Source organism: Tursiops truncatus, chromosome 4 (genome assembly GCF_011762595.2).
Source record: "Tursiops truncatus isolate mTurTru1 chromosome 4, mTurTru1.mat.Y, whole genome shotgun sequence".
Classification (NCBI taxonomy): Eukaryota; Metazoa; Chordata; class Mammalia; order Artiodactyla; family Delphinidae; genus Tursiops; species Tursiops truncatus.
The window spans coordinates 45,567,448-45,579,695 of record NC_047037.1 but is presented as its reverse complement, the minus strand read 5'-3'; the positions used below and the strand labels follow the sequence as shown (position 1 = coordinate 45,579,695).

At 39.2% G+C, this 12,248-nt stretch overlaps 1 protein-coding gene across 1 annotated transcript in view; it reads left to right on the top strand.

Annotated features, from left to right (window-relative positions):
- Nucleotides 1-12,248, top strand: part of WDR49 (WD repeat domain 49) — a 135,344-nt gene that overhangs the window by 32,932 nt on the left and 90,164 nt on the right. Inside the window, 1 exon segment of the mRNA XM_033855200.2 lies at nt 11,246-11,413. Coding sequence (XP_033711091.1) covers nt 11,246-11,413 — 168 coding nt within the window.

Below are 12,248 nucleotides of genomic sequence, written 5' to 3'. Positions count from 1 at the left end.
TGTTATGTTTTCATACTTGGAAACAAGAAAGTACTAGAAAGTGAAGAGAGTCCTTGAAAGTGAAGGAGGTATTACAGCTGCTTCCAAACAAGCATGATATTTTAATACATAAACTAAAGACTAAAAAGACCACAGTAGTAAAGTTATAGTTCTTGAAATCTGCTTGTAGTAAGTTCCCTGAAGTTTAGTTTGAGTTCCATGACCTTTAATATAAATAAATACAGAGAAAAAGCTAATAGAATTCTGTTTTTGAAAAGGTTGGGAATGTAACAAGGTTTTAAAATTGAGATCATTTGTCTGAATATGAATAGTGTCTAAATACTCTCTTCACACTCAGGGAGAGAATGAAAAGCTCTCACTCTAGACTCTGTCACAATTTCATTTAAACCTCTCAAAAACCAACGCTCCTGGTGAAGTAATCTGCTGATGAGCTCTCGTCTGTTAAGTTGCAGGACAAGAATTTTTCTCTAGGCCAATGTGAATTCATTGCTCATCATATTTCCAACATATCATTCTGATTTGTAGTTCTTTTACCTACTGACAAAAGAATATGCGAACTTAATTTAGTATCAGCAGTAGATATTCATGTTTATGACCTAAGGAATCCACCTTTGGAGTTTAGCCACTAAACCACGGCAATTAGGAATTGGCTACAGAAAAGTTTTATATATATTAAAAAATTAGGGATCTTTGTTACCTAATTTGGATTATATATGTCTTAGCTTTTTGAATTAAAACTCATAATCAAGCGAATAGTCTTTGGAAGAATAGCTGAAAGAATATATTTACTTTAGTCCACTTATTTAAATCAGTCGACAATTATTTATATTTTATGTGCTTTAAAACTGTCTTAGGCATTGGAGGCAGTGGAAGAAAGATAAATTATAGGCTTAACTCAAAAAACTTAATAGGTAAGTAAGAATTAAAGACATATAAAAGCATGTATTTGAACATTGTACAATGGTACTGAAAATTAACTGCTAAATCATATAAACAAGATTTTGACTCCTATTGTAATTCTTTTTTTTTTTTTATTTAGGAGTTTATTAATTTATATATTTATTTTTGCTGTGTTGGGTCTTCGTTTCTGTGCGTGGGCTTTCTCTAGTTGTGGCATGTGGGGGCCACTCTTCATCACGGTGCGCGGGCCTCTCACTATCGCAGCCTCTCTTGTTGCGGAGCACAGGCTCCAGACGCGCAGGCTCAGTAGTTGTGGCTCATGGGCCCAGTTGCTCCGCGGCATGTGGGATCCTCCCAGAGCAGGGCTTGAACCCATGTCGCCTGCACTGGCAGGTGGACTCTCAACCACTGTGCCACCAGGGAAGCCCCTATTGTAATTCTTAAGCAGGAAAAGACATGAGGAAGAACTTCAAGGGTGAGTGGTGGTATTCGAAGGATGGATGGGTAGAGGGAAAAAAAGAGAGCATTGCGAACATAAATAAAGGTAGGCAAGTAGGCACAATAATGGAGGGCGAGATGGACATGACTAGATCAGAGATGGAGTATTAAGGACATAACAGTGCCTAGGTCTAATAAGGATGTCTGTTGGAAGATCTTGGCAACCAGGCCAAGTTCACATTTAACAGAAAAAATGAAACAGTGAAGCATTGAAGGTTTCTGAGGAAATTTGGGCAGACCTGATGTAGACAGCATTTAGGAAAATTTTATTTAGTAGTTCTGTCCAGTGTAGATTGGAGGACAAAGAAAGAAACTGCAATCAGATTGGCTAGTTGGGATCATGAGAAAATGGAAATGATAAAGCAAGGAGACAAACAAGCAACCTTTTGAAACAGGAATCTTCAGGACTTGAGGTCTGAAATGTGGAATGATGAGCCGTTTTAGAATATCTCACAAAGACTTCTGTTCCCAGGTTGGGAATGTTCTACTTGCAGTTGACAGATGCCCTCATGGGCCCAATGCTCTCCCCAGCTCACTTTCTCAATGTTGACTACCTCTAGGATTCTTTATTCTGAGATACTCCTGATCTGCCACAAAAGAAGAATCTTTCTTACCAGTATTGTTCTGATACTTCCCTTCCCTTTGCCAAGCTTCATATTTGTCTCTTCAACCATCTAATTCAGATGGACTCTTCCTTGTGTAATTTGCAAACTTCTCAATTTTGGCTTTGCTCCTGGGTTCCTACAAATTTCTGTACCCACATCAGAATTTTGGTTCTGCCTGTCATAACCCTCCCAATCCCAGATGTCCCAAATTTGGATGTCTCACATACAAATCACATTTATACATAAATTGAAAATTAAAACAATATTCTTAGGGCAGGAAATATGTCCTTCATTCTCTTAGTGTCCTTTATAACACGTAGTATAATGTTTCATACAACTTTCCCTTTCTCACTGATTTTAAGCAATCTGATTGTGATGTGCCTCAGTTTTCTTGGTGTGTGTGTGTGTGTGTGTGTGTGTGTGTGTGTGTGTGTGTTTATGCTGACTGGAATTCATTGTGATTCTTGGATTTTCATTAAATTTGAAAATTTTTCTATTGCTATTTTTTCTGAAGTTTTTTGTCTCCCCCTCTTTTTTTTTTTTTTCTTTTCTGTAAGATGCTTTTTTTTTTTTTTCTTTTCTGTAAGATGCTTGATATTGCCCTACTAGTTATGGAGGCTTTTTCATTTTTATTCAGCTGGTTCTTTTTTTAAATCACTATGCTTTAGTTGAGTTGGATTCTATTTCTATGTCTTCAAGTTCCTGGATCTTTTCTTCTGAGATATTGCAGAGTGGTTTCAAAGGGTGAGTGAGGCTGCCTCTGTGGTTCAGGTGGGCTAGCATGCCCCAGTCTAGTGCCTCACTTGGGGGCATCCCTGCAGAGACCTGTGGTGTGGGCTGCAGCCAGTGGAGCCCTGACAAGAGTGGGGCTACTTCAGAGAGCTGCGGCATAGGTGGGGCCGTTGCCACAGCGTGGGCAGTACCTTTGGGGGTGATGTTGCTATCCCAGTACATTTGGAAGGCAGATTATCAGACCAATGGGCTATTTTTGAGCCATAAAGTTTAATGGAGTTTCCCCCTGTTAGGTTTTATATTTACTTGAGACCTATCACCTCTTTGTTCTTTCTTCTTTTTGGAATGGGAATGCCTGTCACATGCCTGTTCTACCATTTTATTTTGGAAACGTGTAACTTGTTTGATTTCACAAGTTCACAGCTTGGAGAGCAATTTACCTCAGGATGGATTGTATCCTGAGTTTTACCCATGTCTGATTTAGCTATCTGGATGAGATTTGAACTTAGACTTTAGAGTTGTTGTTGGAATGAGTTAAGACTTCTAGGACTGTTGAGATGTATTTTACATGTGAGAAGGACATGAATTTGGGGAGAGGGGCAGGGGCAGAGTGTATGGACTGGATTTTTGTGTCCTTCTCCTCCCCAAATTCATATGTTGAAGTCCTAAGCCCACCGCCTACTCCCTTATAATGGTGCCTTTGGGAGGTGATTAAGTCATGAAGGTATAGCTCTTGTGAACAGAAAGAGACCCCCAGAGAGCTCTCTCACTTCTTCCCCACATGAGGGCACAGTGAGAAGTAGGGCATCTGTGAACTAGGAAGTAGACCCTGACCAGACACCAAATCTGTCAGCACCTTGGTCTTGGACTTCCCAGTCTCCAGAACTGTGGGAGATAAATGTTTGTTGTTTAAATCACTAGGTCTCCATATTTTGTTACAGCAGCCTGGACTAAGACATTGAATAAATGTTATTAAAAATATTTCAGAAGAAAAGAGAAACCAAAAGAAATCTTGCAAATATTGGTAGACTTTTTTTTTTTAAGGGGGGTTATTTATGGTAAAAAGAAAATGGTCAGGGTGAGAAAAATATATTTACTGATAATGTATAGTGTAATACTCTATGAATGGCTGTTGAAGAAATGCAGTAGAAGAGAAGATAACTCAAAAAGGAGAAAGTAGAGAATATGGAAAGGTGAAGTATCTATATAAGACTTTGTCTTATTTCAAGTTTTAGATTTAAAACTCAGGTACCTCTGAAAGGGGACTGGCTTCCGTCCTAAGCAGTGGATGACTGCCTTTTCCCAGATTTAGTCACTGGGACTCGAAGCTTAAATACAACTTTTTCGTTTTGGGTTTGCTTGCAGGTCAGTTATTTCCCTATGAGGAGAATGCAAGAAGGCTGAAATGAGGAGCCAGGAAAAGGAAGAAGGCAGGCTGGAGTCAAGTAGAGGACAGTGGGCTTAGTAGTGATTGTGCTCCTTGGTCTGCAAGACTTACTGTGTCGGGAGCAAGCCAACAATGGCTGCATCCATGTGATACTCTTTTTACCCCAGCAATATGAATTGATATTCTTAGACCTCCTCAAGAAATATTTGTACTGGGCTTCCCTGGTGGCGCAGTGGTTGAGAGTCCGCCTGCCGATGCAGGGGACACAGGTTCGTGCCCCAGTCCGGGAGGATCCCACATGCCGCGGAGCGGCTGGGCCCGTGAGCCATGGCCGCTGAGCCTGCGCGTCTGGAGCCTGTGCTCCACAACGGGAGAGGCCACAACAGTGAGAGGCCCGCGTACCGCAAAAAAAAAAAAAAAAAAAAGAAATATTTGTACTGATTTCCTTCTTAGTGTGAGGAGGGAATGTACAATTGAGGAAGAAACTAATACATGGCAAGTTTGGTGATAATGTTTCACTGAAGCTAATGACAAAATATCTGTAAAACTGAAATGTCAAAAGAAAAACTCAGTTTCAGACATGCGAATATTAGCTTACTGCTTTAAGGTAAGGTTCATACTTATTTAAAACTTTGAAGGAGAAAATGTTTTCATTGTGTCTGAGTGGTTCTGTGGTGTATGTTAATGGAAAAATAATTACCTTCTGAAATGCTTGAAAAGTAAGTACAGTGATTTTGGGCAGTAGCGGCAAGACATAAATGTCTTCAACCTCAAAGAAGTTTCTCTTTTTTTTTTGGTCCCAAAGAATTGCCTTTTCATATAGACAATATCATTGGAAACCTTGGAAACCAGAGACTGAAGTACAGCTCCGGAAAGAGTGAATACTAAATTGCCAATAATGAAAATGATTGACTTTTTATTATGTTGAAAGGTGTTTCGACCCCTTTCTTTGACCACGGCTGCGAGTTTGAACTGATAAAATCAGTAATTGCTGAGCTAATTAATGGAACTGTGCCAGGGAATTTAGAATCCAGGCAGCAGGTCGTTTCCTTCGGGAGCCTTCATAATTGATGGGACTAAGTTTGGAAGAGAAGCCAGATTTAGTGTCTTGCTGGTGTGTTTTTCCACTTCCCTGCATCTAAATCAGTCCTCCAGACAAAAATGGTGCACCACTGAGTCAGCTGGAACACGCTGCCCTTCCTGCCAGCGCCCTCACTGGGTTTAAAGCAGTTGAAATCAGCTGTGAGCCACTGGCCTCAGTTTGAAGTAAAAGATCTTTTCCTGCAGCTTGTTCCACAGTGTGGTGGAAGGGTAAGATCCATTGTATTGTGAACCTAGGTCTAATCAGTATTCTGAAAATTCATTAAATGAATTGCATTATTATTTTTAATGTACCTACCAGTGCTGAGTTAGATGTATTTTGATTTTTAAAAATGGAATAGATAGAATTATTCTTTCTTATCTTTCCTCTTTGAAATGGCAGCTGCTCAGAATGTAGAGAGCCCTGTGGTGGTCTCAGAGAATGGGACTCCAACTTCAAAATAAGAAATGCAACTGAAAATAAACTCCCTCACACAAGAGGGCATCAAAGAAAGTTCAAGGTAGGGAGTTTTCCTAAGTCACGTGACTCATAAAGTAAAAGGCTGAAAAATGATAATAAGAATTCCTAGTTAGAAATGGCCCGATTTTCTACCCTGCTATAGCTTTCATCTGTTGGCAAATGATAAAAGAGTGGCCTCATTCTAGCTTATTCTAAGGGTACTTAATAGAATTACTTACTTAGTTTTTAGGCATCACTTTTCATTTTCAAATCACTTTTTTCACATAAACTAATTGTTATTACACAGGGTTATTTTGACAGCAGCATGAGGACAAAAATCCATGACAGCTTCCCTTAATGCCTTTTAATGACTAAGGGGCAAGACAGTGGAAGAGCTGAAAGTTAGCGTCGTAATGGACAGACGTGATCAATTTGTCTTTTATCCTCTCAAATATTATTGAAAAGTAATTTTTAAATGTTTCTTTACCAATCCCCAAACTCAGTGAGAATGTTAAAAACAACTCATATACTTTATCAGTTCATCCCATTCCCTAGCTTGATATTTTAAAAACGTTTTCATCATAACCCATTATTTCCTTTCCTCTCTTCAAGAAGGGAGGAACACATTGACACATTTTTATATATCAGGTAATCTGATTTTAAGGAAATGACTTTACTTTCACCTTTTACTCAGGCATTTTCAGGAGCTCTGGCATTTTACAATTTAATCAGAAACGGGTTATATCTTGGTTTAGAAATAAAGTGTGAATTGTTGAGCCTCTAATATGTACTACAGGCCCATGAATGTCACTTGCTAACCTCCAGGTTCAAATCTTACAGCAATACTTTAAATACCAGGGCAGAATGTACTTCTTTATATGTCTTTCTTTATAGCCTCAAAACTAAAGAAGATACTTGGATATAATGTGGAAACACATGACAAAGCAATTTTCTGGGTAGAAATCCTTTATTTTGATTGTAGTGTAATGATATTATGGAATTTCCATGGATTTGAAGATATAATTATAGTGCTGTGTTGTATACTTTATGTATTATAATATTGCTTCATTAAGTCAAGTTATAATAACTCTTAGCATTTTCTGTAAACAAAGGGAATATTTTCATTGAGGTTGCTCCTGTTGAGGATACTTGTCCTCAGATTTTATACTGTTGGTCCGTCTAGTAAAGTAGCGGTGTTAGTGTAAAAGTGATCAGCAACCTTTATGCTCCTAAAATTAATTGCTCCCCAATGAGGCTCAAAGAACTCAGTTTTATAGGAACTGATTACTCCTTCCTTCCTTCATTTATCTCTCTTTCTTTCTTTTTTTTTTTTTTTAAGAAGGAAAGAGTAGATGAGAAAAAGATGGAAAACAAGAGGACATAGGAATACTATGTCCTAGGGGGATAAGTAGCAATAAAAAAGTGAAGAGATCAGGAAAAACTAAAGATGAAGTGGGAGTTTGGTCTGGGATTGAGAGTATGGGGAACATAAATGTAGTTGGTAATAGAAAGAACTTCAGATCATGTAATAGAAAGAACCTGGCATACATGCAGCAGTGTGGCTTAGTGAAAAATAAGGATGCAGTAGTACAAAATGGAAAGCTCACAGCCAGACAGGACTGGGCTCAATCTCATCTCCACCTCCAATTAGCCACATGCCTTTGGGTGATATGGCTTTTGGACTATTTCCTCATCAGTAAATTTGGGATATCTGCCCACTAAAGATGACTACAGGGTGAGGGCATCTGGCATGATGATACCTGGTAATGAATGGGAGGGATTCAAAAAATTACCCGCATAATTATTATAAGTAATCCATAGATTGAGGGAGATTACATGATGGGGGATGAGCAAGGAACGTACCATCCAGGTGAATTCTGGGCAGAGTGGAGAAATAGACCAGTTTGGCCCTTAGCAGTCTTTTTGTGTTTCACATTTCACAATACACTGCTCAGTGAATTGTTCTGTTTGCCTAGAGCTCTGTGAGCTCTCCTTTCTGAAAATCTCCTTTGCATTATTGCACCTCCTCCTTTTTTCCTTAGAAATTGTTTTCTGGAATTGATTTGTAGAACCCCGGCATCAAAAATCAGTTAAACTCATTTATTTTAAAGAAGTAGAAACTAAAAAGAGAAACCCAAAGTGGGTATTATTTTAAATTAATTAATTAATTTGGTTGTGTGGGGTCTTAGTTGTGGCAGGCGGGCTCCTTAGTTGCAGCTCGCGGGCTCCTTAGCTGCACCAAAGTGGGCATTACTGAACTCAGGTTGGACTGCTCGCCACTTGAAAGTCAATACTTGAGAGACAAGTGCTGGTAGGAATGGAAAGGTTGCTTTATTCAGGAGGCCTGCAACCTGGGGAGAAGGCGGACTTGTGTTCTAGAACCAACTCAGAAGATTCTGCTCGGCCATGAAAGTTTTTAAAGGGAAAAAGGGGGAGTAAACTCATTTAATCATTGAGGTAGGGGGTCAGATTCATCACCATCTCCCATTGCATGCAGACTTATGGACTCCTTGTGATCTTTCTTTAAATGCTGTCTTGTTCACACAGTTGGCTTGAGGGATTACAGAAGGGGAAGCTGGGGAAAAGATCGAGTCATCTGTTAATTACTTAGTCTTCATTTCTATTTCTTTGATCTAAGGAAAGAATCAACAGGTTAGGCAAGGCATTGTGCTTGGGCAGGAGGTGAGTAGAGCATGGGGGCGCCTAGTTTAAAGGTTAGTTACAATATAGCTTTGCTAAAGTGACAAGACAAAAGGGGCCTCCTGCAGAGAGCTGCTTCCTGCAAAGGGCTCTTCCCTGAAAAGAGCAAAGCATACCCATCCTTAGTAACAGAAACTTGAAGAATCCCTTGAAAAAGCAGGTGAAGTGTTTTGCAATCCCAAATTACTTGGTAGCTGGAGATTAATTACCTGAGTTCTTCAGATCTGTCATGGTTGGGCTTCATGAGTAGAAGGGGGGAGGTTCCCCAGATCCTGATATTTTGTACAAAATTTTGTGTGTATACACATCTTTCTGGTGGAGAAGGTCTATATCTTTCATCAGATTCCCAAAGGAGCATTTAATATCTCAAGTTTTAAGAACTATGGTTTAATTCTCTAGACTGTAGAAGGATGGCAGTGCTCTAAGGAATGTATTCTAGTGTCTTGCTGCTCCAAGTGTGGTCCTAAGAGAGTGTCAACAACCACAACGGCGGATCGTTAGCAATGCAGCACCTTAGGTTTTCTGAACGAGTATCTGCGTTTTAACACCGATCTCTAGGTGACAGTTGTGCATATTAAAATATGAGAAGCCCTGTTCCAGGCGTCAGGAGATCAGATTTGACTTTGTACTCTGGCTCTGCCAAACGCTAATGTCCAATCCCGACTGGATTTTTAATCTTGCACATTATATGACATTAAACTACCAAACTCAGAATCAGAATGCTTGAGCTCTAGTTCTGAGCTGGACAGCAGTCAGTTGCTGACTTTGGCCAAATCTCTGAACCTGCACGGGTCTCTATTTCTTAGCCTGTAAAATAAAGGAGTAGATTCGTCTTCTTTGAGCTCTGAATTTACCTTTTGTTTCCCACACATGTGTTTTGTCACCACTTATCTCTTGAAATGCTCTCTTTTTGTCAGGGCCCACCAAATGTCTTCCAAACCCTGAAGCCCACACTGGTTTCTTTCATCTTTGAACTTCTATTATAATTTCTGTACTACTCAATTTATCCCTTTATTGTATACTAAAGTTTTCTGTAATTGTTTGATTTGCATATCTTGTTTTCCAAGCTTGGGACCATCCAAGCTATGTCTATTTCTTCTCTTATTAAAGGTATCATAGCACAGGGCATGTAGTAGACGCCTAATAATTCTGAAGATTGGATGCTGTGTTTTGAGAGAGGACATCTATATGTGACACATGAAGAGCCCCAATCTCCTTAGTTTTAAATTGGTCATGTTAAAACATATAAGTCCCAGTTGCTTTTAGAAGCAATCATCTTAATAGAATAAGCTCAAAGGAAAGAATGTATTGAGCTATACTTCTGCCTCTCAGAATTTCCTTGTCTTTAGTAATTCGGAAATGTATGTATTCATATATGTGTGTATATATATGCATATGCATATACACACATCTATATAAAGCAAATTAAATTCTTTCACCAAAATAGTAAGACTATTTCCAAGTTAGTTACTAATAAGTTAGCTTGCCATTTCCAGCACAGCTAACAATACAAATACTGTGGTTCTCACTTGGAGAAAGAATTTTTAAAATAATCTTAAAATGACAGAGGACAGAAGACTCCTGTGTTAGAGCAAAAAGACTTCGTTACTTCCAGCACAGCAAGCCCCATGAGTATCCGCATATTTGTGTCAGTTCCCCTTGACACCCAAGTCCCACAGAGGCAAAGCAGACAGTTGCAGATGAATGCCTGCGCGCGCAGTGGGTCATGTTACAGGAGAGGAACCCTGAGTGTAGAGAACCTGAATCTTCTACAGTGGGCAGGCGCGTGCTATCTTTTGCTCCAGAGTTGTTCTTAGTGGTAAGTTTGTCTATCATTTGCTGCAAAGGGAGAAGCGATCTTACATTCTAAGGCTGTTTTCTATGTAAACATCTTTAACAAGATAGTGTGGAACGAACTGCTGTCAGGGATTAGTTTCATAAGAAATGCAGGAATGCTAGCGATCCATTGAGAATTGTATTCCAAGAGTGTTATTCTTGCTTCTGTATAATAAACAGATCAGAAACATTTTCAACAGCTGTCCTATTAAAGCAACTTTTCTTAAGCTGTACAAAGTTCCAACATCCCTCTTTATGTGAGGCTGAAATTTGGGCTTGAGGTCAAATCAGAAATCTTTTACCTTGGGGCACAAATCATTGTCTTACTAAAATGCAAAAGAGAACTGCCCTCTAACCGTGGAGGGCTTAGTGGTTTGAAGTTGGTGACAGAGTAGCTATGTCTTTTGGAGCCCGAGAGTCTGATAGGAATGCACAGGTCGTTCTGACAAAAGGCAGCAGGATCACTTTTGTTGCTTGGGAAGTGGGATTTTGCTGCCGGTTTAGTACTAGATAATCAGGAACAGGGGAACAGCCAATCAGCCTGGGCTTCTAGCTGTGTTTGTGACTCTTGGCAGAGCACTGAGTCCAGGACACCGCACTTTCAAACATTCTAGACCAGTCAAAACATAAACAAAACAATGGGTTGGGCGTGAGCCGGAACTTGAGAGCAGCAGATAGCTGCTGAGTTCCTGTTTGCCTGCTTTCGGCCCAGGAGGAAGAACCCAGTGTTTTGGCCAGATGCTTATATCTCGAGAATCCCACATGATTCTTGTGATTAATATTGTTTCCTGTCATGTGTTCTAATTAAAAAAATGTTTAAGCTATCGTTGGGGGGGAGGAAAAGTCTGGATGCAGACTTTGATGTAACTTTTCACTGTGGGTTCTTTGGTGAGAGAAGGGTTTAGTGAGGTGTTTTCTAAGTGTCAGGTGGCATCATCATAATCTGAATTTAAGTTTTAATTTTGTCTTTTAAAACAATTCTATTTTGCCTGTGTCTTTTGAGAAATCGACTAAAGGTTGTTTTCTTTTCTTTTCTTTTTTAATCAGTTACTTACAGTGCATCCTTAGATGCTATTATTTCCAGTACAACCAGCAATACAAACACTGGGGTGCTGGCATGGAGAGAGAAATCAAAAAAGCATCTTAAAATGACGTCCTTCAACATTGCCCAGGGCATTCGTGCTTTTGATTACCACTCTCTTCTCAAGTTAATTGGTATGTAAAATAAATCATGATAACTATGAGGGACTCATCAATAGTCTGGGATGCATAACCGCACACATGGAGCCTCTTCGCCATGTTGCTTTATCGCCAGAGAGACCAACTTGAGCAGCTCACATTTTATTACGTCTGACAATGATGAATTATGATGTGTAGCGTATATGAACTACATTGGGGTGACAAGATGAGAAAGTTCCCCAGTGCTTTAATGAGTCTTTTTATCAGAATTGGTGGGGAATGTAAAATGACATAGAGAAAGAATGCAGTGTCTGCCTTCTGCCATCTTCCTAACCAAATGCTCAACCTATACATCATTTTCTTATGTGCGTGCGCACACACACGCACACACACTCACTTACTAGAGAAATGCAAAATGTAGAATGTTTTTCAGTCACCTTTCAGAATACAACTTCTAATGGTTTTTGAAAATTTTCAGATTTGTCCTTTAGCATACTAAAGGAGAGTTCTTTTTCTGATGTAAATTTTAGCTGAAGAAATAAGCGATAAAGGTTTTCAGGCATTATCTATTTAAATAAAATATTTAGGTATTTTGAAAGCTGATAATTTGATATATATGATATTAGTTCAAATATTATAAAAAAGTGAGGTATTATTTTAAAAATTAATAGGGTAGTACAGAGAATGAACATACATGGCCTACAGAATGGGTCATATTAACCCTCTTTCAAAAATTATCATTCATATAGAGTATTGATATCAGCTAAGCAGAGTCTCTAAAATTTCCAACAGTCACAGCTGACAATCATGGTAAAAAGAGACCTTGACTTTGAATTCAGGAATATGCCAACACCAGACTTTCAAGGAGGAT